We start from the raw sequence: 27,744 nt of genomic DNA, 5'->3' as shown, positions 1-27,744 counted from the left end.
TATTGGTCACCTCAGTCTCACCAGTGTGGGAGGCTCCGAAATTATTATAAGTGCTGCCCCTCTTTTACTGACTTATAAACTAAAGAAAACAATCTTGTCGTGTTTTAATGTCCATCTTTCATGCTGGCATGGGTTGGACAGTCTGACATGATCTGAGGGGTCTGAAGACTGCAGTGTGCTCCAGTGTCTGCTTTGGCCTGGTTTCTATCAACGAATGTCCTTCCTAATGCCCACCACTTTATGATTAAGACTCTCTTTAACTGTGTGGGGCTACAGTAGAGAGGAGGGCAGCTTAGTGCTACAGGATGAAAGGTTAAAGTATAAGAAGGGGCCACAATAGGACAGGTTTCACCTATCTATAAATTATATAATGTATTTACAGTAATCCCTCGACTATCGTGGGTGTTATGTTCCAAAGCCTCCCACAGAAATAATTAAAATCTAAATAAACATAAAGACCTATTCAACTGCAGAAATCCAAGATATCCTGAGGAGTCTGTGATTTAAACTTACATAAAATATATTAGCCTGTAAAACATGTTGAACATTTGGTCCTGATATGACTGGTTTAAGCACTAATGTAATCCTCTGCCAGATTCAGCTTGACACAGTGTGACAAGGTTGTACCCTTTTGAATTCCAGGTACAATCTACATGGTGGGCTTCTTTATAGTTCCCATCTTTGCAATTTCACTCATGAGATATGGTTTGATGCAATGCCATAGAGAATGATTTCTGCCTAAAATGCCAAGCTTTTGAATCAAAGTCAAAATATTAACATGTTATAACAATGAAACTATTTTGGATAGAGTACCCAGGCTGAATACTGTTTAGGATTTAGCTTGGTTCCTTTATGTATCGAGTTCAAATCTTACCAGAATCAACTTGGCTTCTCACGTATCCCCAGCACTAATAATATAAAAACTGCTTTTGCATTAGAACCACAGCTGACTGTGGTTCTAATGTAACCACCACACCACTGCATGCACATTGGAAAAAGACTCGCAAATAAACCACCTCAGTATATGTGTTTTATTTCCATAGGACAAAATATGGTCCTGGTGCAATGACTGTTTACTTCCTGAATGTATTTTCAAAGAAAACTGTTGCCGTTGATTTTCCTAAATACAGTAACCAAATTGTTCATTTGTACCTGTTGGAACCTGCAGATGAAATGGGTCTCAAGTCAAGGTAAGTGCTACACAATTTAATCTTTTCTTGCAGAGTGATAAAGTTGTGGCCTGTACGGTTTATTGAATATTGTTTGATTAGGATCTTTGCCAATGAAAGATAAATTTGGTGAGACTGTGAAGACATAGGGTCAGAGGCAAGTGGTAAGTAGGAAAGGATCCTCAATCAAACTCTTCGTATGCAATCCTTGTGGGTGAGTAATAGTGAGAGCAGGGATGGGGATGGTCATACTGTTAGCTGAGAAATAGATGAATTGAGGCAGTCAACATTCATCTTCCATGGGTTGGGTCCAGTGTGCCAGAGGATTGCATTGTGCCCCATTGTCTGTTTTGACATGGTTTCTATGGCCAGATGCCCTTTCCAACACCAACCACTTTACAAAGGGTACTGGGTGCCTTTTTTCTCATAACCTTGGCACTAGTGACGTCAAGTAATTCAGAAGTCTAAGATCCCTTTCCACTGAATGGGGCCACCATAGAGAGTGATGCAGTTTTGTACTAAGGTGATGAAAGGTTTAGAGTATGAAGGAAAGGGGCCAGAACAAGATTTTGCTGTGGAGGAGATACATTGCTACCAGCAATATAGAAGAATCGGATTTAAGAGAGATTTGGTTGTTATTTCTAGCAAGTTAACTTTTAATTATAATTCTATATTAATGTAAATATTATGAATGAAGCGGGAGGGAAATTAATTAAATTGGAGAAGCGCCTCTGTTGAGTTATGCTTTCAATGGTTTGACTTGTGTCGATTCTAAACTTTCAGTATTTTATTTTTTAGGAATGTCAAGTTAAATGGAATCCCACTTCACTTATTAAATAACAACCAGTTACCTTCTTTTAAGCCGAAACCACAGAGACTACCAGTCCTCATACCACCATTAACATTTGGCTTTATTGTTCTTCCGAATGCCAATGCAAGGCCTTGCTACATATAGAAAAGGCATTGTCCTAAACCATTTAAATTTAAAGAGTTCTGTAATGAAGAAGTCATTTAAAAGCAAATTACACTTAATTCTTTGTTGATTCCACAATTTCAACATGGACAAAATTTAACAATTCAACTAAATTTGTTTCATATTTTTACATAAGATTTATCATGTCTACATAACATTTTTTTAAATCAATTGCTGGATGAAGACAATAATAAAAAAAAATCAATAAGAGATTTATAATTTTTGATAAATACAATCTTTGTTGTTATCTATACTTGTCAAGAGTCCTTGACTCTCAACTTGCTGGTAGAATGGTACAGTAGTCAGAGTCATGAGTCGAGAAAATGGGGAGAGCAGAGAAGTTGGTGAATAAGAGTCAGAGGTTTGCCTCTGTTCTCCATCGCAAGGATTAGAAGTGTGGGGTGTACAGAGGGATGAGGGGCAAAGCGACGCTTTTGATGTCCCAACCTGCCTGAGACCAGCTCTGTAATCCTGTCTACAATAGGCACAAGGCCTGAAACTTTTTTTTGTGTCCTTATTTTATTGACCCCAAAAGGATGAAAGGCAAAGCTAACCTCAGCAGAATTTGAACCTAAGACAAAGATGGCTGAAATGCCATGAAGCATTCTGTCTGGCATATTAACAATTCTGCCAGTTTGCCACCTTTTGTGCAAGTGATGAATAATTAATTAAAAGTTATTCTAAATAGCTTTTAAGCCATCAAATATTAAACTAAACACACACACAAAATAAATCACAAAACATTTTATATGCATTGATTTAAATGTTTATCGACAGGTAAGATATCACAGTATGGATTCTGAAGATAGTTTTATAAATATCATCATATTTATAAAATAATAATGAAATTATTATATACAGTGCTCAGGTGCACCACAACTTGTCAGAAAGTGTGTATAAAGTGTATGCAGTAATGTACAAATGTCTGGGAAGTGCACAGTGTATGAGTCAGATACATGCTTGCATGTGTATGGAGGGGAGAAGATCAGGTGTAGTGTTGGCGAATCTCAGGAAGCACGGAAGTTTTGAAGGATGCAGTGCTCCGACAACTAACAACTGATGCTGGCAGTTTGTTCCATGCTTCAGCAACTCTCAGCATGAAAAAATGTTTTCAAAAGTCATGGGAGCTGTGCTGTTTTCTGACTTTGTAAATATGTCCACGGGTGTTAAACAGATGGAGTTTGAAAAGGTGCTCAGAGTTATTGTTTGTAAGATGGTTAATAATTTTATGGGTGTCTGCCAAGTCAGCTGCCAGACGTCGGAGTTTCAATGTGTCCATGCCCAGGGAAGTAAGGCGTTCAGAATATGGCAAATGCCTGATGGAGGGTGTTCTTTTGGTTGCACGTCGCTGAACGGCTTCCAGACGATTAATATCCTGGGCAAGATAGGGGTTCCAGACAGGTGATGCAAATTCCAGGTGAGGTCATACCATACCTATATATAGCCGCAGATAGATAGCCAGAGAGTGGCTCAAGAGATGCAGCCATTCTCTCCTCCAAAGCACAGATTCGTTAACCTACTTAATAATCTAATTCATAGACATTTAGCATGCAGCTAAATGTCTATGGTTTTAAGCTATTTCCTGTTTATTGTAGTTTTGTAGAATGTAGGGAGTTGAAGACAAATTGTAGTTCTCATTGAAGAATTAAAGAATTCTTTATCTGAAAGAAAGGACCAAAATTGAGGGGCATGGATATATATATTACTCTGTTGCAAACCAGTTTAAACTAGACCATTGTAGAAAACCAAAGATTAGGATTTAAAAAAAAAAAAAAAAGGTTATGATGGAAGGAAAAGCAAGGTTTGTTTTAATGTTAAATACATGGGATAACTTATTAGACTAAACTAATTAAAACAAAGACCCAATGAGGACAAATTGTAAACTTGTGTCACTTTGGAATTATTTGAATTTGTCTTGTTTCCCCTTGTGTTGCATTTAAATGTGTATCTGTCTCAGGAGGTTTTCACTAAATATTTCTCACGCATTGAAATCAGTCGTAGTGTTCTGTGGTTTGTTTATGTCATGTCCTATTTTAAGAGCAGAAATAACTATTTTAAAATTCACTTAAATTTCAAGGAAAAACATAAACATTAAAAATGTTTTTAATTCTTTTATTTCTCCATAATAATTTGTTAAGCAATGTTGTACAGAATCATTTAAGAGTAATATAGTCTAACATTGGAAAAAATAAAATTTGATTCAAAAAGGAAAAAAAAAAAAGAAAAAAAAAACATATTCATAACAAAACAGAATAAACAATAGCTTTTTCTTTTTCATCTTTGAAAGATACTTAAAATTATTAATAACAAACAACCCCATTTTTGGCCCACAATAGGAGAGAGAGAGAGAGATGAAGAAAGAAGCCTTTTTTTATTACCAACAACTTCATTGACAAGCTAAAAATAGAATGTGTGTGTGTGTGTGTGTGTGTGGTGATCTGAATAAAATCTAATAAAAACCCACTTTATTTTCCTTGTTAACTAAGGGCACTGATGATTAATATGATAATTAAGGGATGTTTTAGAACAGCCTTAATGTAATAAAACCATTGTTTCTAACATAATTATGGTATTTTTAACTGATATCTTTAAAAAGAGACATTACTAAGTTCTGTTTTGCTGATTGTTCAAAATATATATTTGCATTGTTTTGTGAAATAATCTTTCTTTCTGAACTGTGAAGACTAGATAAATATCCTGATAAAAAAAGTATTATTTAATTAACATCTAATACCAATAAATTGAAAAAAAAAAAAAAATGTAAATATAGCTTTTATTAAATAAATTTAGGAAAAAGTATTTCTGCCAAAATATTTAAGATGAGAGACAATAATGGTATTTGCTTCTTGAAAAAGAAACTATTTTTATATTTATTTCTCCACCAACTGAAGTCTAAGTTGAATTTTTACTTCTTTTTGTGCAAGTGATGAATAATTAATTAAAAGTTATTCTAAATAGCTTTTAAGCCATCAAATATTAAACTAAACACACACACACAAAATAAATCACAAAACATTTTATACGCATTGATTTAAATGTTTATCGACAGGTAAGATGATATCACAGTATGGATTCTGAAGGTAGTTTTATAAATATCATCATCATCATATTTATTACAAGAAATGCAGCCATTCTCTCCTCCAAAGCACAGATTCGTTAACCTACTTAATAATCTAATTCTGGTGAGAAGGGGGTAGAAAAAAAAAAAAAACTCCAAATAGACAATACCTAATTATATGAACATTTGGATGACTAAGCCAAAGTGTTTGAAATTACTGCCAATGTTAAAGTTTTTGGACTGATATTTCTAATGTTTCCTAAGTCATCAAAGAGGGACAAACGTTCTAAGAACTATTTACAAATAAAAAGGAACTTTTCAAGGTGGAAAAAAAAAAAATAAATAAATGATTGCTGTTTTGTTACTAAATGAGATCCAACAGAAACAAGCGTCAGATTCACTTTTTTAAAGCTCAACTGTCAACAATTTCCTGATTTGTTCTGAAAGTTTATATTTGAAAATCTTTTTTTTTGTTTTAAATATTGCAATATATATTGGTAAGTCATCTGTGATATTCAATATGAATTATGAAGTATCAATTTTAGATGAAATAATTAAGGTTTCCAATCCTTATTTTATAAATATAACTAATTAGACAAGGGAAACCTTGCTGTTGAAGTGGCAGAATGTCTAAGAATGGTATCATGGCAATGTATCAATTAAGATGACGAAATGGAGAGATAATGGGTTCTAATTTAGGTACAAGGCCAACAAATTTAAAGGAAGTCGGTTAGTCAGTGCCATTGAGTCCAGTATTCAACTGGTACCTTATTTTATCAACCCCCCCAAAAGATGAAAGACAAAGTTGACCTTGGCGAGATTTGAAACCAGAACACAGAGCCAGAAGAAATATTGCTTGGCATTTTGTCTACCATTCTAACAATTCTAAAAGCTCATCACTGCCTTAAATAGAAAGATACCAAAACTGAAAGAGATTTTGTAACTCTTGATAGAATGAAAACGACATTGCTTATCAGATATTTGTACAGATGAACCAAAATCTTTTTAAATGCTTTTAAAATAAGAAAGAAAAAAAATTAGAATAATTTATTTTCTTTTTCTCAATTTGGTAGAGATTCTAAATACTTTTTGCTTTAATGAAAGAAACCAGCGCTGCTGATCAACTATGTCTCATAAAAATGTAAGAAGATTTTAGCAGACATGGATATATTATTCTAAAACTTTACTAAACGTAAAAGCTCTTCCGTAGTAACACCTAAGAAATGAACCAGGGAATACACTCGAGAAGAAATACCGTTTCTGAAAGAATGTCAAATAAATTATGCATAGAAAAGGTTTAAAAACAATAAGAATAATAATAAATAAAACATACATATCACTCCCTCTACCCGACCCCCCCCCAAATCAAGATTAAGATGGAAATGAAGATTAATTATTTTGACTAATTTTAATGGTTATTCATATTTTCTGAACATTTACCGATTATCTCCCCCTTACTTGCTCTTTCACCAGATGTGTGTCTGTGTATGTATTTATATATATATATTTACATATATCGTTACATTTACAGAGACACTCATACATTCACAATATATATATATATATATATACACGTGTGTATAGAAATACACACACACACGCACACGTATTCCACACTCACATACATACCATCACCTATGTATATATATATAAAAATACACACACACACAGATGCTTTTGAGTTTTGTGATAGTGAGTTAACAAGTTGAGGGTGGCAGTCCAGAAGCAGAGTTTGAAAGTAGCTATTATACGTAGCAACGAGTAAGGTGCAACTAGAGAAGTCTTTGAGAGAAGCAACATCAGAATCTGACAAATCTCTTTTCTTTTTTTTTTTTGTTTCCTTAAGAAAAAAAAAAAAATTCATTAACATTTTCTCTTTGGAATTGAAAACTATTTCTTTTAAAAATTCTCACACATTATTTCAACCATATATATATATATGAATATATATATGGACCTCTTTGTGTGTATGTGGGTGTGTGTGTGAAAGAGAATATTGGCATGAATGCGTAGATGTATGTGTGCATATATGAGTGATTATATGTGTGTAATATACGTTCATATATATATTCATGCACACACAAAGAGCTAAATATATACACAAATACATCTATCTACAAATATATATATATATATACATACATATATAAAAGGAGAGAGAGAGAGAGAGAGAGACCTATATATGTATGTACACACACACACACACACACACACCAAAACATACATGGACATAGATTTCTAATTAACTATTATTCTCAATGAACTTCCGCCCTTAATGCAGAATTGTTGTTTTGATTCTGGCCTTCTTGTGTAGCACAACTTGCAACGATTGCTGCACCTTTTCCGCTTCCATCATGGGACAGCATCAGACGAAACTGGAAAATGAAAGAGAAGAACACTAGAAATAACTAAAACCCAATTCCAAAAGACATCTTTGCATCCGGATTATTCTGTCAAAAGGTTTGCTTATTTATTCAAATTGTTTCGTTTTTTTAAAAAATTAATTATGCATTATTTTATAGCTTCAAGATTTCAATGATGCGATTATTTTTAGAATGATATTGCAGGGTAGGTGTGAAGGATCAGATCCGGCCAGTTTGAACATAAAATGGTTAGAATATTTGGATTGGATATGACCAGTTTAAATGCTGAATGGCCAAGCCTTTCATTACAACATTCAAAGTTAAATCCACTGCCTTTGTTTTGTTTAACTTTTTAAATAAAAATTTTGTAAAATAACTGATATGAAGCTGATGTTTAAAACAGAATTGGTATCACAGAACCAGGAGCGGTTTCAGGTGGGTTGACAGAAAAATTTCAGTTAAATGAACTTAGAAATCTACTTACTCTAGTAAGGGGACAAAGTGCTTTAATTTTTTCTACCATTAAGTCATGAAAATGAGGATGGAATCTGTAGAGAGAGCCATCTACAGCAACAGTGACTTCAGATCGACCCATCTTGTGAATCAAAGCAGCAGTACCTGAAACAACAACAACAACACATTGAAGTAAAAGAGAAACGTTGACCTGACAAGACTTTCCATTGCTCTCAACCGCAATACAATTACAAGACAACTTCATCAGTCAATATTACATATAGGCGCAGGAGTGGCTGTGTGGTAAGCAGCTTGCTTACCAACCACATGGTTCTGGGTTCAGTCCCACTGCATGGCACCTTGGGCAAGTGCCGACCAAAGCCTTGTGAGTGGATTTGGTAGACGGAAACTGAAAGAAGCCAGTTGTATATATGTATATATATTATGTGTATATGTTTGTCCCCCCAACATCACTTGACAGCCGATGCTGGTGTGTTTATGTCCCCGTATCTTAGCGGTTCGGCAAAAGAGACCGATAGAATAAGTACTACGCTTACAAAGAATAAGTCCTGGGGGGTCGATTTCCTCGACTAAAGGTGGTGCTCCAGCATGGCCACAGTCAAATGACTGAAACAAGTGTACAACCTGTCATATCTTTGGCTAAAGTATTAGATTCTGGTTGAAACGTACGTATTACAGCCAGGATCTGTCCCTCTTCAATTGGTACAGACTTTATTGAGGCTTCACTACATATTTCTTATATCGTACCTCTTAAGACTACACACTGCTTTACTAAATTAAATAAACAATAAACATATTTATATATATTTACATCTATATGTATCTGTAGCATGAGTTGAGCAAAAGATTTCAGGGACCATCTTAGGTGGTCCCTAGACATCAGCAAATATGAAAGGAGGGAAACACTTGCTCATATTAAAACCTTGTTCTATGAAAGGTCCGTTGGAAATGATGCTGTGTTATTAAGTGTATATAGAGCGGCAAGATAGACCAAGCTTAATTACTCATTGTGCACCTGTACAGGTAACGCCGATTTGATGGAGGGATTGAGCTAATGCACAGCACGACATTGCATCAACAAACCATTTGTGCAGGTTGTTCTGCAAGAAGTAGCAGAATCCTCACCTTTTGTCTAAGACAGTAGAATCCACCATATATGTGTATATACGTATATATACATACACGTACACACACATATGTGTGTGTGTGTGTGTGTATGTATATATATATATATATATGTATATATATATATATATATATATATATATATATATATATATATATATATGCATATATGTATATGTATGTATCCCAGAGAGAAAGGCCACTGTACACAAGAACAAAATCCCCAGAGAGTGAAAAATTTTTATGAGATGGCGTACAAAAGTTTCAAATCGCCTAAACAAACAAATTGAAAGCAGTGAAAAGTCCCGCCTGAAAATAAAACTGCTGGAAATATATGTATGTATTTATGTATTTATTTATATATATATATATGAAAGAAGGTTTGAAAATGCAATTTTAAAGATGTTCATTCACTTAACACGTTTCACTTTTTTTAGAAAAAGATTGTCAGAAGTAAAATGTAACAGAAATTTCTGTTTAATATTTTCTCAAGATATTTCCTTGTAAACTGTTTTTAACATTTTCTTATTATTATCAAAGAATGTATATATGTATTTTAATACCTTTGTGACAACCAGTACTTATAACAACAAAGATTTACATTTTACTTTTGACAATCTTTTTCTAAAAAAAGTGAAACTGGTCAAGTAAATAAACATCTTTAAAATTGCATTTTCAAACCTTCTTTCATATATATATATATATATATATATATATATATATATGATATATATATATATATATATATATATAAATATATATATATATATAAATATATATATAAATATATATATATATATATATAAATGGATATCCAAGAACAGTTACCAAATCTATTGTCCTGATGTAGTTCTTATGGTCTCTGCTGTGGACAGACACAATCACTTAATCTGAAAACATCAATCAAAGAAGCTGCATAAAAAAAGGTTAAAATATTTCACGAAACCTTCGCTTACCTGCGGCAGATAAATAGGCAGCTCGTGTGGAAATAGTTGAGCAGACATACTGAGCGATACGACAATCTTCCACCATAAAGTTTGTTAAGTTAAGATCCTGAAAGACCTGTTTAGTATTTTTGAAGCTATCATCAATATCACTGCAAGACGAAAAAAAAAAAAAAACGTTAAATATATAGAAGAAAATGGTAATTCAAAGAAAAGAATCATTTTGGAATGTAATGAAACCGTTAAGTAAATGGATAAAAAAAATACTATTTTAATGATTCTTAAAATTTGCATGTGTTTCAAGGTTTAAAACACAAAACTATACTACAGACAAAAATGATCTTTCTTTCTCTCTGTAACCGTCTGTGTTTCATACATAACATATATACACCCCTGATGCTGTGGTTTTTATCCAAGAGGAAATCTCTAGACAAGTTGTGTTAAAACAAGGGAGTGAGGTGAACACTATTTCAGCCAGTGACTCACGAGAATGTAAGACACGTTTCAGCCTTTTTGGACCTTGTCAACGATAAGTATCCATTTGACACATTGCGTAAATAAAATGTCTCTTCTGATGTATAGAAAATAGTGAATAATACATTCACTGATATTGTGGAAAGCCTGTTGGGTTGTAATAAACTCAGGGTATGCAATTGAAACAAAATTAAATTAAAAAAGTTATCCATGTATTGCATAGGCATGATGCTGTGGTTTTTTTGTTTGAGAAAATATATATGCATGCACATACATATATATAATGATGCAGCACCTTTGAAGTGATCTTTCCAGGAGTTACAGGCCATTATTTCAACTGCTGCAAATTGGACTTTTTTTTAAAAAAGCTATTTTCCATCAATTTCTCTTTGCTAACATAAAAATAAACAACAAAACCAACAAAAAAGAAAGGAGAAAAGAAATTATTGAACACCATAGATTTTACATTAGAAAATATTTTCACGTTTACCTTTCAATTTCAGAAACATATTTTGTGTAAAACCGTCCACGAGTCGATAACTCTTCTGAGCCAACACCATTGAAAATCAGTTTATGTCTGCGTAACTTTTCAAGTATAAGACGGACAAGTTCCCCCATGTACATTCCAGATATTGTCTTCTCAAATCTGTAAAGTAAAATAAAAAATATATTATACTATAAGCATCCCAATTATCTCCATCTTTATCTTCTCTCCAGTTCCTTACAAATGGGGTAACCATGGATCCCCTCTGTAGCAAGACACCTGTGTGTCTCTCTCTCATATATTTTCCCCCTCAATACCTGGCATAACATCCCTCCCACCATCACTCACACACACCCCTTCCCACTTATCTCCTGCCTTGCACATTACTTGGTGACCTCACTAGTGCAAGTGCACAATAAAAGCACCCAACACACACTCTGCAAAGGGGTTGGCACTAGGAAGGGCATCCAGCCACAGAAACCAAGCCAAAACAGGTGACTGGAGCTCAATGCAGCACAACAGATTTTGTCAATCAAACCTATTTCTTTACTACCCGCAAGGGGCTAAACACAGGAAAGAAACAAGGACAGACAAACGGATTAAGTCGATTACATTGACCCCAGTGCGTAACTAATACTTAATTTATCGACCCTGAAAGGATGAAAGGCAACGTTGACCTCGGTGGAATTTGAACTCAGAACATAACGACAGACGAAATACTGCTAAGGATTTTGCCTGGCGTGCTAACGATTCTGCCAGCTCACCGCCTTAGATTTTGTCAAACCATCCAACCCATGCCAACATAGAAAAGGAACATTGAATGAGGATAATGATGTGTGCACATATACATGCACACATGTGCACATACAGAGAGAAGAAATCTAAGCAAACTAGGCACAGCGAGCATTTTAGGTGCAAACAGTACTTTTCTGTAAAATGGGATCAGGTTTCCATGGCAACTTTATGATTGTTTTACCATTCTTGCATGGGTCCAACAAATAGTTTTGAGGCATTGTTTTTAAGTCAGATACCATTCCTGTCACTAACCATTCTGTTTCTCAAGTAGAGGTTTTCTTATTCTGCACCTGTTTGAAGCGTGAAGTGAGATGTAAATACACACACACACACACACACTGATACATATACAAATATACTTGCTATGCAGTGGGACTGAACCTTGAACGACAATGTCAGGAATTAAACTTCCTAGTACGGCCTTGTGATACATTGTGTAACAAGGCAGTACCTTTGTCACACACTGAGTCACATTTGTCACTGTGCCTTGCTGATTGTCTGCCTGTGGAGGCACATGGCCTAGTGGTTAGAGCAGCAGACTCGCTGTCGAGGGATTGTGGGTTCAAATCTCAGACCGGGCGATGTGTGTGTTTACAAGCGAAACACCTAAGCTCCACGTGGCTCCGGCAGAAGGTAATGGTGAAACTTCTGCAGACTCTTTCGCCACAACTTTCTCTCACTCTTTCCCCCTACATCTTGCAACTCACCTGCGACGGACCGGCGTCCCGTTCAGGTGGGGAACCTCTACGCCAAGAAACCGGCCCTTATGAACCAGGCATGGCTTGAGAAGGAACAAACAACAATATTGTCTGTCTGAGAATTAAGATAAAGGTACGCGTCTGTGGAATATTGGGCCACTTAGATATTAGTTCAGGGGCAGGCAACATAGTTGACCAAGCAACTGAATCTGCATCATTGAAAGATCCATGCAGGACAGGCTTCTCTTCAGTTTCCTTTTTTTAAATTCCACTCACAAGGCTTTGGTCTGCCTAAGGCTATAAGAAAAGATACTTGCCTAGGGGCCATGCAGTGGGACTGAACCTAGGATAACAAGGTTGTGAAGCAAACCTCTTAAAGACAGAATAAGACCTGCACCCAGTTGGGGAAAGGGATTGTTTTTAAATACCAACATTTCTTCATGACAAAATGTTGTTTGACATGTTTAATTACACATACCACCACCACCACCACCACAACAACAACAAATCTTCAAATACTTTACACAGAACTAACACAACGTGACAGAAAACAAAAACAAAAGCTAAACTATTACAGATATATAAAAAAAAAACATATATATGTATATATATATATATATATTATATATATATATATATATATATATATATAAAACACACACATACATACCGTTGCTTTCCTGGGTTGATGGAATGCTTGTCAACCTGCCTGTCGTAATCTGTTAGAATCTTGTCCAAACAGCCATCGTCTCCAAATGCACCCCATTCTGTGTTAATTATAACCTTTTTGCAGAAGAAAACGAAACAAAAAAATTATGTAACTTTTGGAGGATTTGGAACCATCAGAATCACTTGGAAGTATCAACACCACCAGGCATGAGACGAGAGCAGAATACAAAAGTCAAACCACTGCAGGAAGGAGGAGGAGGAGGTAGTGTTACAAGGTCACAAGAGGGGCATAGCTCGTAGAGAACTGAAGTCTAGTTCAATCTGCACTTTGTTTGGTTCCATTTCTCTCATTTTTCTCAGATATTTTGTTTTTAACTACCCACAAGGGGCTAAACACAGAGAGGACAAACAAGGACAGACAAACGGATTAAGTCAATTACTTCGACCCGAGTGCGTAACTGGTACTTAATTTATCGACCCCGAAAGGATGAAAGGCAAAGTCAACCATGGCGGAATTTGAACTCAGAACGTAACAGCAGACGAAATATGGCTATGCATTTCGCCCAGCGTGCTAACGTTTCTGTCAGCTCGCTGCCTTAATTTTTCTCAAGAAGCTTGAGTAGGTTTGAATCATAGAAAAATCTAAATATGGGAGATTAACAAAAAAAAAAAAGAAAATCTATTTCAGCTGACCGTTGTTGAGACAGACATTGTCAGTAATATCATCAGAACCATTGAAATGTTTTAGGGAGGTGGGTGGATGGAAAAAGAATTTATGAGGTTACTGAAAAGTTTATAGGCACAGGTGTGGCTGTGTGGTTCAGTCCCACTGCATGGCACCTTGGGCAAGTGTCTTCTACTATAGCCTTGAGCCAACCAAAGCCTTGTGAGTGGATTTGGTAGACAGAAACTGAAAGAAGCCTGTCGTGTGTGTGTGTATATATATATATATATATATAGTGTGTGTGTGTGTGTGTGTGTCTGCCCCTCATCATTACTTGGTAACAGTTGTTGGAATGTTTTCATCACTGTGACTTAGTGGTTCAGCAAAAGAGACTGACAGAATAAGTACCAGGCTTGAAGTTGCTTCCTTCAACTAAAATTCTTTGAGGTGGTGCTCCAGCATGGCCACAGTCTACGGCCAGAAATAAATAAAAAAAACTAAAGACACGAAGAAAAGAACAAGACAATAGTGATGCTAAATAAAGATGAAGAGAAAGCTAAAGGCGCTCACTTGTTTTGGTTCATTTTTATCTTCATTCCAAATGTCAACATTTTCCAGTCTCTCAATATAACAAGCATTAGTACCTGTACCTGAAAGAAATATTTTCAAATAAGAATTAATTTGGAAGAAGAAACAGGTGAAAATTTGTCATTTTCATAGGTTTTTCTGTGGCAGCAGATTATATTTTGTACTCTCTATCACCCAGTCCCCAGTCCAGCAGATAATAAAAGGGCCAAATTGACAGAATCTTGCAGACACGAATTATGCTTTTATTGTTTTAGGTAATGGCCATGGAGTTTTGAAGAGACAATCTCAACAATGTATCAGTGAAATCCAGTTGATCTTAGAAGATTAACTGTAAATGCAGTTAATCTTCAGGTGGATTGACAGAAAAATTTCAGTTAAATGAACTTAGAAATCTACTTACTCTAGTAAGGGGACAAAGTGCTTTAATTTTTTCTACCATTAAGTCATGAAAATGAGGATGGGATCTGTAGAGAGAGCCATCTACAGCAACAGTGACTTCAGATCGACCCATCTTGTGAATCAAAGCAGCAGTACCATTTGAGAGTTCAGACAATTCAAATTGGATTTTTCTCAAATAACTTTCTTTGGAAACAAAAAAAATGTCCATTTTTTTTTATTGTTTATTTACACTGCCACCAAACTGCTTTCAGTTGTTTGGTGTCTCTTTCTCTCTCTCTCACATACATACACATGCACGTGCACACACACAACCTAGTTAGAAGAGGAAAGAGTGAACAAGTCATGACCTTGAGATGGGTGGTGTGTGGATAAGAAACCACATCTTTGAGGTCACTGCAGAAAGAGGCAACACATGAAGATAGGGAGTTACCCTCAAAGTGGATTCTTGCTTGGTAGTGGCAGAGCAAACACCACTAAACACTATAGCCAAGAGCCCTCATTCTAGTTTAGCGACAAGGTTTTATCAACCTGAAACTTTGGTAGAAAATACTTGTCCAAGGTGCCTTCTATTAGGATTGAACCTGGAATCACATGATTGAGAAGTGAACTTCTTAACCGCATGGCCATAAACTTATCAAACGTATAAAAGTGATGGACTGTTTTCCTTTCACATCATTTTACAGTTTACTCTTACATTTTCAAAAGTATAATTTATTTCAGGAAAGTTTTACCCAAGTGTTAATTTCAAGGCTCTAACACAAACTTACAGCTTCTCTGTTAAACATACTTTGTCAGAGAATTTTAGTTAAAATGCATCAGATGAGCTGTTAACAAAATCCCAAGTTTCACATTTTAAGCTCTATTTAAGAGAAGAAACATTTTGAAAAATGTTTACATCAACAATACATTTTTGTGATCACCATTAATTGCCTCCTTATTCCTCGATATACAAGTATTGTATGCATTCAAATCCAGATTGGAATTCAACTGGAAACCATTATTTCTAAAGGAATTTTAGAGTAGATACTGAAAACAGTCTACAGGAAGCGCAGAAAAAGAAAAAAATGGGAAAATCTAAAACAATTCACAAAGCTTCTTAAATGTACGAGAACATTTTTGTCTGAATTTTAACTTTTCACAAAGTTTCTCATATTTTGATATTTTATTTGACAAGTCTTTAATTCTAACAAATTAAAATAATAAATACCTACCTAATATAATACCAATAGAACACATTCGATCACTGTGGGCACAAGACATCAGGGCTCCAACAGTATCGTTGATCACAGCCACACATTTAATATTAAGTTGCTAAAAGATGGAAAGAAAATGCATATTAAACATAAAATGGCAAATTTTAAGGAAAAATATTTAAGAAATGCTCAAAATATAATAGGTAAACAAACCCTATTCTCTCTCTTAGTCTCTCCACTACCATCCTTTCACAATAATAAATCTGTTTTGTCCTTTACAGAAGATTTCTATCACTTTGCAAACTAGGAGGTGACCCCCATCACCCACCTGTGAAGGTGCCATGAAAAACTGCACCTGAAATCCTATTGTTGTTGTCGTTTAACATCCACTTCTCATGGGTCGGATGGTTTGACAGAACTGGCAAGCCAGGGGGCTGCACCTGGCTCCAATCTAACCTGGCAAGATTTCTACAGCTGGATGCCCTTCCTAATGCCAACCACTCCAAGAGTGTAGTGGGTGCTTTTTACATGCCACCGGCATGGGAGCCAGTCAGGCAGCACTGGCATCGGTCACAGTCAAATGGCGCTTTAGTGCTTTTGATGTGCCACCAGCACGGGAGCCAGTTAAGCAGCATTGGCCACACTCAAATGGTGCTTTTGACATGCCACTGGCATGGGAACCAGTCAAGTGGCACTAGCATCAGCCACACTCAAATGGTGCCTTTTACGTGCCAGTGACATATAAAAGTTGTGACAATGCCAGGGTTCTTCAGTGTTGCTGATGGCAAGATAGCCTCACCAGTGCTGGTGCCATGAAAATGTACCAGGTACACTCTGTAATGTGGTTGATACTAACAAAGATATCCAGCCATAGAAACCCTGCACCAAATGAGACACAAGGACCAGATGTAGTCCTCTGACCCATTGGATCCTGTCAAACTGTCAAACTAATATAGGAAACAGAGACACAATATGGTGGTGGTAGTGGTGGCAATGAGCCACTGTAAAGCAAAGCAGGAGGAGAAACTTTATTCCAGCCACACAAACTGAAGCAAACAGTCGTGTGTCCTGACCCAAACACAACAAAATGCTTTTCAATATAATAGATACAAATGTAAGTTATTTTTGTTAGGGGAGGTGATAAAGTCCTCAAAATCTATTATAATATTGGTCTCAAATTTTGGCACAAGGCCAGCAATGTTAGGGGATGGTTAAGTTGATTATATTGATCCCAGTACTTGACCTTGAGGGGATGAAAGGTAAAGTCAACAGAATTTGAGCTCAGACTGTAAAGAGAGATAAACTATCACCAAAATGTAACCCTTTTTTTTTTTGTTGTTGTTTAGTTTGACACTGGATCAATTTCCCAGAGTATTTGGAAAAGTGGGTGAGTGATGTTTATCGTGAATTATTTTAGATTTAAGCAAACAGGGCAGAAGTACATTTTAGGGAAAGAAAACTAGTTAAAAAAAAAATCCAGAGACAGTGGTAGGGAGGACAACTGGCAAAAGAAATGAAACATTGAAGTTGAAATGAATAAAAAGAAGTGTTAATGAGGGTTGGTCCTTATCTTGGAGTGACTTTACCATCCCAAATAGAGAATATGTACTTTTTAAAGAGATAACAGCTAGAGAAGGTCAAGTTTATGAAAGTCTGAAGGAAACCCAACAAGTATGATGTAATTTTTGGCTATGTGAAGAATGTGGGGTCATCGTGAGGGTGTAAATGAAGAATCTAGCCCTGAATAGGAAGGAAGTTTGCTTGTGTCCTTTGTCGTTCATGAGAAAAAGAATTCTGACCTACAGTCAACCAAAGACACAATTCAAGACATTCCACTAATAACGAAAAAAGCACCATTCGAGCGTGATCATTACCAGCAGTGCCTTACTAGTACTTGTGCCGGTGCGCAGGTGACATGTAAAAAAAAAAACACGATTTTTTCGTGGCTGCTGCCAGTACCGCCTGACTGGCCCTCGTGCTGGTGGCACGTAAAAGCACCCACTACACTCTTGGAGTCGCTGGTATTAGGAAGGGCATCCAACTGTAGAAACTCTGCCAGATCAAGATTGGAGCCTGGTGCAGCCATCTGGTTCGCCAGTCCTCAGTCAAATCGTCTAACCCATGCTAGAATGGAAAGCGGACGTTAAACGATGAATGAATGTCATAGTCTTGTATTCTACAAGTTTTATAGAATTTAGTTCCAACACTATCAAAAACTCCTACTTAGACTAAACATCAGAGCATGATGTTTTTGGTTCGAGTAGGAGTTCTGGAATTGGACTAAATTCCATAAAACTTGTACACTACAAGAATATGACATTATTAGTGGAATGTCTTGAATTGGCCAAAAAAAGAATATGTCAAACAACATTATTATATTTCGTTTTGGGATTTGGTTTGCAAGATTCTTTATATGAGTTCGTGTGTTGATGCATATTCTGTTGTGTCTGGAGAGAGTCATTTTCTTTTTGTGCCTTATTATGTAACACACTCACCGGTAAAATTTCCACTTTTTTCTTATTTTTATTGTCCTAAAATTTTCATTGCATCTTGCAACCTTTTCAATAGTTTTGACTGTCAGTTATTTACAACATTGTAATATCACTGAATTCTGTCCAATGGTCAACATGTATAAAAATCAGTGATTAACAGTATACAGATTAGTAAACAGGGGATCAACTAGGGTCAATAGGTCATCCACTGAGATGACCGCACCAACACTGATGAGGGAGCCTCTATGTGTTTGCTGACCATGGTAGAAATAACAGCCAAATCGCCATCAAATCACACTCATCATCATCAACATCATCATTTAGCGTCCGTTTTCCATGCTAGCATGGGTTGGACGGTTTAACTGGGGTCTGTGAAGCCGGAAGGCTTCATCAGGCCCAGTCAGATTTGGCAGTGTTTCTACGGCTGGATGCCCTTCCTAACGCCAACCACTCAGCGAGTGTAGTGGGTGTTTTTTTGTATTTTAAAATAAAGTAAAAAAAAAAAGGACATTCTAGATAATGTGCACTAAGACGAACTATGCTGGAAAGGACAGGCAGGATGGCCATGGTTAGAAAACCTTTACTGGGCTGAACTGGGGTCAAATGTAGAGCTGCTGGACCTGAACAATAACTATTGCTTGTAACAAAGCAGTTATAGTAACAAGACAACCCGGTAGTTGTATTTACATTAGTAGCAAAGAACTCAAGGCAGAAAAGCAAATCCCAAAAAATATGCACAGCTTTGTACTTTTAAGACATGTTTTGACTTGAAAAGCATAAAACATTTTCCATTAATTCTTTTGTGTCAAAATTTTAAATCATTTTAGCTTTTTCTTAAAATACCTTTTAACCTTTTGTACAGGACTCAATTATGAGGTAGACCCATGTGTGACTATGTAATTATGTAGGTTAAGATTATATATAATCTTCAACTGTGTGTGTGTGGTGTGTGTGTGTGTGTTTGTGTGTGTGTTTATAGCCAAAGACACAAGCCATAACAATGTAGGTCAAAATTCTAATTCTCCTTTACTTGTTCTTGTCAACACATGCAACATTGAAAAGAGTTGCTATAAATAAAACCACTCCTTCCGGGAGTATGAAAAATGAATGACCTCAAAGCATTGTGTAAAGAAAGAGAAATGCAAAAAAAATATAACAAAAGAAAGAGAAGTGAACCCCACTCCTTGGTATTTTTTGATCATCGTTCAACATCCGCCGTCCACGCTGGCATGGATTGGATGCTTTGACTGAAAGCTGGTAAGCCAGGGAGCTGCACCAGGTTCCGATCTGATTTGGTAAGGTTTCTATGGCTAGATGTCCTTCCTAATGCCAACCACTCCGAGAGCATAGTGGGTGTTTTTTCAATGCGACCAGCACGGGTGCCATTGACCTGGACTCACTTGGTTTGACAGGTCTTACACAAGTAGAGTATATTGCCAAAGGTGTCGGTCACCTGTCACTGCCCCCACGAAGCCCAACGCTTAAATGGTGCTTTTTATTATGTGCCAGTCAGATGTCACTGGCATATTCAATATAAAATGGAAACATCTTTACATATAAAAGAGAGGTTGTGTGTCTGTCTCCTACGATTTAGATTCCTAACTACTCCCACATTTTGCGGTGCAGTTTAACCAGTCGTGATTCATATCGAGCCCTTCTGGGTATTAGCGCGCATCTACAATGAGTCTACGATTTAAAAAAAATTTACCATAATTTTTTTCCCATTTTTAATGCATTTTTTTCGCTATTATATAAGGGAAGTAACTCTCTAAAAATGTCTACGATGAGTCAACGATTTAAAAAAAAAATTTACAATAATTTTTTTCCCATTTTTAATGCATTTTTTTACTATAACTCTAAAAATGTTTATATAGTTATTTCCCTTACAAACCCGAACAACGCCGGGCGATACTGCTAGTTATAAATAAGAAGGAAGGGTGTAGTGATATTTTTCAATATATAAACACACACACACATATATATATATATATATATATATATATATAATATATATATATATATATATATATATATATATCTCGAGAGACAGAGAGAGAAAAGTGAGACAGAAAATTATATGTAATGTCCAAGGAGTTGAAGTAATTAAATATTTTAAGTTGCAAAAGAAAGCCTGACCCTTTTGTTACCATATTTCTGTTGAAATACACAGTGTTTGTTTCAATTAATTTTGAAAATAACGAATAGCCTAATAAATTTGGTAAAATTTTGATAAAAGGTTTTAATTTAGACCCCTTTAAAACAGGAAATTTGTACCATAGAACCGGGAGGGGTGGTCACAGGTGGGTTAGTATCAAAAGGATTAAAGACTAAAAATGAGTCTAGATGAGAGGACTATTAATAATAATAATAATAATAATAATAATAATACTTACTCCTTTCCGTTTTATTGCAGCATGTAATAATTCCACAATATTTTCTCCCTCCACTCCTTCACACTTAAATCCTTTAGTCCAAGTGGTAAGAATAGCTTTATCAAGACCTTCTTGTCGACAAGGAAATGAAAATGTGAAGCCCAAAGGTAAATAATGTGTCAACAGCTGCTGCTCTTTGACAAATTTATATATACAATCTGCTATGTGATCAAAGAGCTAAACAAAAAGAAAAGCGAAAAAGCAGAAGGTTAGTAAAGTAAGGTCGACTTTAGTGAAATTTGAACTCAAAATGCAGCGATGGGCGAAATACTGCTAAGCATTTCATCCAGCGTGCTAACAAATAATAATAATAATAATAATAATAATAAAAACAACACCATCTGTCTTCCAAATCAATAAACAGTACTTTAATTAAGTACATGGTTGGGTACCACTGATGGAATCAGCCCATAGCCGTCAACTCATCTGAATAACTGCAATTATTGTTAGTTATGTTTTACTGAACATGAGTGAATAAAGGAAACAAATACACACACACATATATAGTATCTGGGTAATAATCTGATAGCCTGCTTTACAAGGCTCCTCCACAGGGATCGGCTACCATATGCCATCATACCAAAGGAATACATGTGAAAACCTGTTGATATCTACAGAATTCATACCAAAAAAATGTAACAGGCTTTAATCTAAATCACTACAATTGTTTCTGTGCTGGTAACTGCCAAGTGTTTCACATATGATCCAACAACCACTGTGTACCTGCACAGCTTCATGTGAGTGGCTTTGAGATTGCTAAAATTAGAATATTTTTAGCAAACACACACACACACACACACACACACAAACACACATATCTATCGACCCTGCTGTCATAATTGAGAAAAGTAAAACTAAATGTAGCAGGAGAAAAAGTGCCAGCTGTTTGTAAAGGGTGCATGAGAGAGAGAGAGAGAAGAGCTTGTGACTGACACAAAGTGAAACCTCTTCTAGATTATGTCGACTGTAAACACATCCAACACTAACGAGGAGACTTAAGCACAGTCATGTCTGTGCCTCATTCAACTGAGAAGCTTGCTTCCCAGTCACAAAGTTTCAGGTTTAGTTCCACTGCATAGAACGTTTTCTACTACAGCCCTGGACTAAGACCAAAGCATTGGGAGTGCATCTGGTGGAAGGAAACTGAAGGTAGCCTGTCATATATTTATAAATAGTAATGCGTTGTGTGTGTGTGCTCTCTTGCTTTGCTATCACATGATGGTTGTAGTTTCCAGTTTGCCATGAAAATATGTCTGGCCATGGTGGGGGGGGGGGAGTTTATTACTTCCCTTCGAAACATGTGAGGGTTGCTGACAGGAAGGGCATCCAGCTGTAGAAAATCTGCTGCAACCAATTCCTTCCAGTCCATAAAAGCATGGAAAAATGGACATAAAAACAATGATGATATCAGATGAAAAACAAAAAAAGAAGGAAAAAGGAAACTGTTACTTACTTCGGTTCCAGTTCCAGACATAATCTTCTGAGGAATCAGAAATATTTTACTTTCCATTTTAGTGTCTTGACCATCAAGTTTGATATGAAGTACACGGAAGTTTGTGCCACCTAAATCCAGAGCAAGGAAATCTCCAACTTCTACAAAAACAAAATAAAAAAATATAAATGTTCATTAATCAATCCTAAAATATTTACCTCGTTAGGAACATTTTAAAATGTCTAAAATAACAAATTTTGGTGGAGGGGGTAAGTCGATTACATCACCCCCAGAGCTCAATTGGTACTTATTTTATCACCCCCAAAAGGCAAAGTCAGCCTCAATGGAATTTGAACTCAGAATGTAAAGCCAGATGAAATACCACGAAGCATTTGCCTGGCAAGCGAATGGTTCCGCCAACTTGCTGCCTTGACATTTGCTAATTTTGCCAGATTTTATACTGCAAAGTGCTTTGTGGTGTCATTCTGACAACAATGAAGGTGAATTTTTGTATTGTTCCATTATCTGTCTTGATCAGTGGACTACAATTACACTAGGGCACCATGGTCAAGCATTTTAGTCAATTTAATAAATACCTAATCTGGTACTCCATTGATCCTTCTTTACTGGAGGATTCAGTTTACCTTGGGTTACATCCCTCAATATGACAAAATATGACAAAACATTTATCCACCTTCCTTCTCCTACTGGGGTGGCCAAATATCTCCCCTTTGGTTAAGCAACCATCTCTATCCCTCTATTATTCTTTAACCTTTTTGCATGGTGCACAACCATTTCTCATAGTTCCAGTCCCTCTCTCAACTCAGAGGTCTGTGTTTTGCAAGTTGCTGGTGCCAAATACAAAACACCCAATTAATTCTGTAAAGTAGATTGGCGTTCAGAAGGGCATCCAACCATAGAAAATCTGCCAAAATGGAGCTTGATAGAGTCCTCTAAGAGTCTGTCCATTCCTGTCAAACAGTTCAACACATGCCAGCATGAAATATGTTAAATGATGAGGACACCCATCTACACACACACGCAGAGCACTTCGGTACAGTTTCCACCTACCAATTTTTACTCACAAGGCATTGATCAGCCCATAGTTATAGCAGGAGGGATTTGCTGAGAGTGTCTTATAGTGAGATTGAACTCAGATTATTATGTTCATTTTACACCTGAACCCAGTCATCATCATCATCATTGTTCGACCGTGGTCGAGACAATGGAATTTACCATGCCACGCCAGACTTCATGGTCCATCATAGCATTACGGAGGTCCTGTTGCTGGATGCCTGTATCCCTGGAGATTACGTCAGGGTAGGAGAGTGTGCACCCTCTGGTATCGCGAGTAGATGGCTTCCAGAGGAGAAGAGTAGAAATTACCTCGTTTTCAGCTCTACAACAATATCCAGCAAACTGGACTCTTCTACCTTTCACAAGAGATGACACAGGTGGTAGTTTCCCATATATTTGCATTTTGGCCTGTTAGGAGTTTCTTTTTGAATGGCAGAGTTTAGCAAAAGGATGAGATGGGGCAGGGTTGGGTGGCATAACTCTTTCTGTCACTCAAAGAATTTCTCACTTAAACGGGAATGAAGAATTCAAAGCAAGGAATATCATTAAAACCAGGAACTGAGTTAGCAATTGGTAAAATTTGTTTCTGCAAACTTAACAAAATTCCATTTGAAGAAGTGAGACATAGTAAGGAACCACAAGACAGGGTCTGCTACAACATTACTTTTTTTTGTTTGCTTGTAAACATTTTTGCTATAAGAAAATTTGCTGTAAAAAAGATAATCTGAAAAAAATATATACAAGCAGGTAGATTGAAGATAATTCAAGGAGAGAATTTACTCCACCACTTGTTGAAAATATGCTGCAGTGTCTGGTGAGGTACAATGGAAGCATCGTATATTGAGGCAATTCTGCCAAAACTCGTAAAGCAGTCTAAGCATTACTTCTTTCTTTTAATTAATTCCTGTGGCAATTTTTAATAGACCCGTTTCATAAGAACCATACCAACATATATTCTTTTCTACTATAGGCACAAGGCCCGAAACTTTTGGGGAGGAGGGCCAGTCAATTAGATTGACCCCCAGTATGCAATTGGTACTTAATTTATTGACCCCAAAAGGATGAAAGGCAGAAGTCGACCTTGGTGGAATTTGAACTCAGAACGTGAAGACAGATGAAATACCGCTAAGCATTTCACCTGGTGTGCTAATGTTTCTGCCAACTCACTGCCTTCCCAACGTATAAATATTAACTCATCAATGACAGGTACTGGAAAAGCAACATGAAGAAGAATATAAATGCTGACAAAGGTTGGGAAATCAAAGACAAGGCCAATACAGGACATTTTCTGTTGTCATATCAAGTGATGTCTTTCTCACAGCATTTCTGCTTTTGGGAAATCTAAATTTATTTTCCCAGTCTTTTCCAACCCCTCCTAGTCTTGGACTTTCTTTCTGACCCTGCTCGCAACCAATCTATGTAATCTCTACTCAAGTGTTCCAGTGGTCTTCAGAATTCTGCTAATGCCCATCTCCTCCCTCGGATACGGAGTCAATGGCCCTCATCAAACTCATTTGACAAGTTGTTGCTTTTCCCCAGTCCTGCTTAGGTATCCTCGCACGCTCTTTCCACTGAACAAGCTCAGTAGTGGGATCGGGTGGAGGAGTTTGGCCCTTTACCATTCGGACTGATTTGAATTAATCATGCATTACATTGTAACTGAGATTTCAATGATGTGATTGTTTATCTTTAGAATAATATTGAAGGGGAAGTGTGAGAGGTTTAAATGCTATAAAGGGTTAATAGCAAATCCATCAACCATGGCCGGTAGTGCCTGATTATGTGGTTACCAACAGCAAATAACCAGGGATGGAATCCATTACGAGTAGGTTGAGGAACACTGAAGAGATTCTCTCTCTGAGTCATTAGTTTGCCTTTAGTCAGAACCCATAATGTTGGGTCTCACGGAGACAATGATGAAAGACCGAGACCTCTGGAGATATGCTGTGACTGCGAAGACCCGACAAATAATGTGAGTTCATGGCTGTTTCCTGCACCAGCTTCACATAGAAGCCCCAGCCCATCCAAAGTGCCTTGGATCGCATGATGGCCTGCTGTGCTTACCTTGGATCGTAGGGCGACCTACTGTGCTTGAGGAGACCTATTGAGTCAAGTACATCAACATCAACATCAAAAAATCAAATGGAAATTGTAGTTGTGATACCTGTGCTGGTGGCATGTAAAAAGCACCATCTGTACATGGCCGATGCCAGCGCCACCTTGACTGGCTTCCATGCCGGTGGCACGTAAAAAGCACCCACTACACTCACGGAGTGGTTGGCGTTGGGAAGGGCATCAAGCTGTAGAAACACTGCCAGATCAGACTGGAGCCTGGTGCAGCCTCCTGACTACCCAGACCCCAGTTGAACCATCCAACCCATGCTAGCATGGAAAACGGATGTTAAACGATGATGATGATGAACATATATTATATAACCTAAGTACAATATAACACAGATTATACATGGGTCTACATGTATATAGTATATATGAATGAAAAATATGAACTAGAGAGAGGTGAAAGAACTACAAACAGGGAGTATTAGTTTGATGCTCAGATAAAATGTTATATGTGTATAATGTTTAATACAAGATAGATTACAGATACAATAAAATGTACAATATAGAAATTAGAACGGTTACGTTAGCCATATAAACCCTAGCTTAGTCTGTTGATGCCATCACAACATATGACCACATACAACAACAAAAAATTTTATAGTAGTATCTAATGAGAAATTAAATATGTAACATCCATGAACCATTATTGCTCAAGTTGAAATGTTGATATGAATTAAGATAGTTTAACGAGGATAGCTCGACGAGGAAATGAAGTAGAGAGAAAGATTAATGTAACAGCAGAGAAAATATATTTTTACTGGGGCATGTCAACAAGTGGGAAAAAGAAAAACTCATTAAACTAGAACCTGGTTGTGTTCTTGGTTAACTTGTTTAAAAAGAAATATTGTTACATCTACAACAAATATCTATATGTATGACTTGAATGCTTCATGGAACATGTTCAACGACTGTCTCAAACATTAGTCACACCAACTCGTAATTGTCGTTAATGGCAAAAGAATGATCTTAATGAAACAGAACCTGTTTCTTTCCTCCTTTTTTTTAAATCTCTTTCTTTTGATTTTCATCAATGTTACAGTTAATCACTCAGCCTTAAAATAGAAAAGGGACATATTTTGTGATGCATCAGGAAAACTGGATAAAGAATTCAGTACAAGTTCTGTGGGGAGATTTCAACTCATGACCTTTACATTCAAAACAACACCTCAACCAAAGTATATCATATACACATACGCCATTCTATATTATATATTATACAATGGTAGGAGCTGCATTTGACCCAACAAGCCAAGTGAGACCATAGCCTGTGACCTATGTCAGTGGGTATAACCAGCCCACTTATGAATACCCCTCATTCATTGGACAATAAACTTCGCTTGTGAAGACCTATTGAGGCAAGTGAAATCAAAATCACTGACGTGGCTGATGACAGTACTGCCTGATTGGCACTCGTGCCAGTGGAAAGTTAAAAGTACATTTGAGAGTGATCGTTACCAGGACCACGGATTGGCTCCCATGCTGGTGGCACGTAAAAAGCATCATTCGAGCATGATCATTGCCAGTGTCACCTTACCAGTACATGTGCTGGTGGCACATGAAAAACAACATTCGAGTGCGATCGTTGCCAGAACCACCTGACTGGCCTTTGTGCCGGTGGTATGTAAAAGCACCCACTACACTCTCGGAGTGGTTGGTGTTAGGAAGGGCATCCAGCTGTAGAAACTTTGCCAGATCAGATTGAGCCTGGTGCAGCCTTTTGGCTCACCAGTTCTCAGCCAAACTGTCCAACCCATGCCAGCATGGAAAGCGGACGTTAAATGAGGATGATGATGATGATGATGTATGATGGTTCTAGTCAAGGAATTTAAACTATCTCTGGCTCATATTCTAAAAAAAATTCTCCAAATATTCTAAAGACAGGAATGCATGTCTCATAACTTCTCAACGAGAAAGCAGTGAGACAGTCTCAGCAACATTGGAACCCAGTGATTCACAAGAATATAAACGGAGAAATGTCCAAGAGTAAAACAGCCAACAACTGACAAATAGTTAGAGGGAAAAGAAAGAAAGAAAACCCAGACAGGGGTCAGCGGAGTTGTGTGCGACAGGAGGAGCTGGAATCATCTGTCAAACAGGTTCTACGCTCTAACACAGCCATA

General features: G+C 36.8%; 2 protein-coding genes across 4 annotated transcripts in view; one reads left to right on the top strand and one right to left on the bottom strand.

Moving 5' to 3' along the window:
- Positions 1 to 2,372, top strand: part of LOC115219045 (heparanase) — a 28,521-nt gene extending 26,149 nt beyond the window's left edge. Inside the window, exons 10-11 of the mRNA XM_029789093.2 lie at positions 1,044 to 1,190; positions 1,968 to 2,372. Coding sequence (XP_029644953.1) covers positions 1,044 to 1,190; positions 1,968 to 2,124 — 304 coding nt within the window. The 3' untranslated portion in view covers positions 2,125 to 2,372. The remainder of the gene's footprint in view (positions 1 to 1,043; positions 1,191 to 1,967) is intronic.
- A 4,935-nt stretch (positions 2,373 to 7,307) lies between these two features.
- The window catches only part of LOC115218807 (hexokinase-2), a 93,497-nt gene continuing 73,060 nt past the window's right edge, over positions 7,308 to 27,744 (bottom strand). For 2 of the 3 annotated variants that reach the window (XM_036508695.1, XM_029788745.2), the window contains exons 4-12: positions 22,448 to 22,587; positions 20,956 to 21,171; positions 16,089 to 16,188; positions 14,461 to 14,540; positions 13,228 to 13,340; positions 11,071 to 11,226; positions 10,119 to 10,258; positions 8,048 to 8,181; positions 7,308 to 7,575 (exon numbers count right to left, since the gene is read on the bottom strand). In XM_036508695.1, coding sequence (XP_036364588.1) covers positions 7,456 to 7,575; positions 8,048 to 8,181; positions 10,119 to 10,258; positions 11,071 to 11,226; positions 13,228 to 13,340; positions 14,461 to 14,540; positions 16,089 to 16,188; positions 20,956 to 21,171; positions 22,448 to 22,587 — 1,199 coding nt within the window. In that variant the 3' untranslated portion in view covers positions 7,308 to 7,455. The remainder of the gene's footprint in view (positions 7,576 to 8,047; positions 8,182 to 10,118; positions 10,259 to 11,070; positions 11,227 to 13,227; positions 13,341 to 14,460; positions 14,541 to 16,088; positions 16,189 to 20,955; positions 21,172 to 22,447; positions 22,588 to 27,744) is intronic. The other variant, XM_029788744.2, reaches the window with a different exon arrangement.

Source organism: Octopus sinensis, linkage group LG14 (genome assembly GCF_006345805.1).
Source record: "Octopus sinensis linkage group LG14, ASM634580v1, whole genome shotgun sequence".
Lineage (NCBI taxonomy): Eukaryota > Metazoa > Mollusca > Cephalopoda > Octopoda > Octopodidae > Octopus > Octopus sinensis.
Note: the sequence above shows the minus strand (reverse complement) of the source record. Positions and strands in the feature narration are given on the sequence as shown.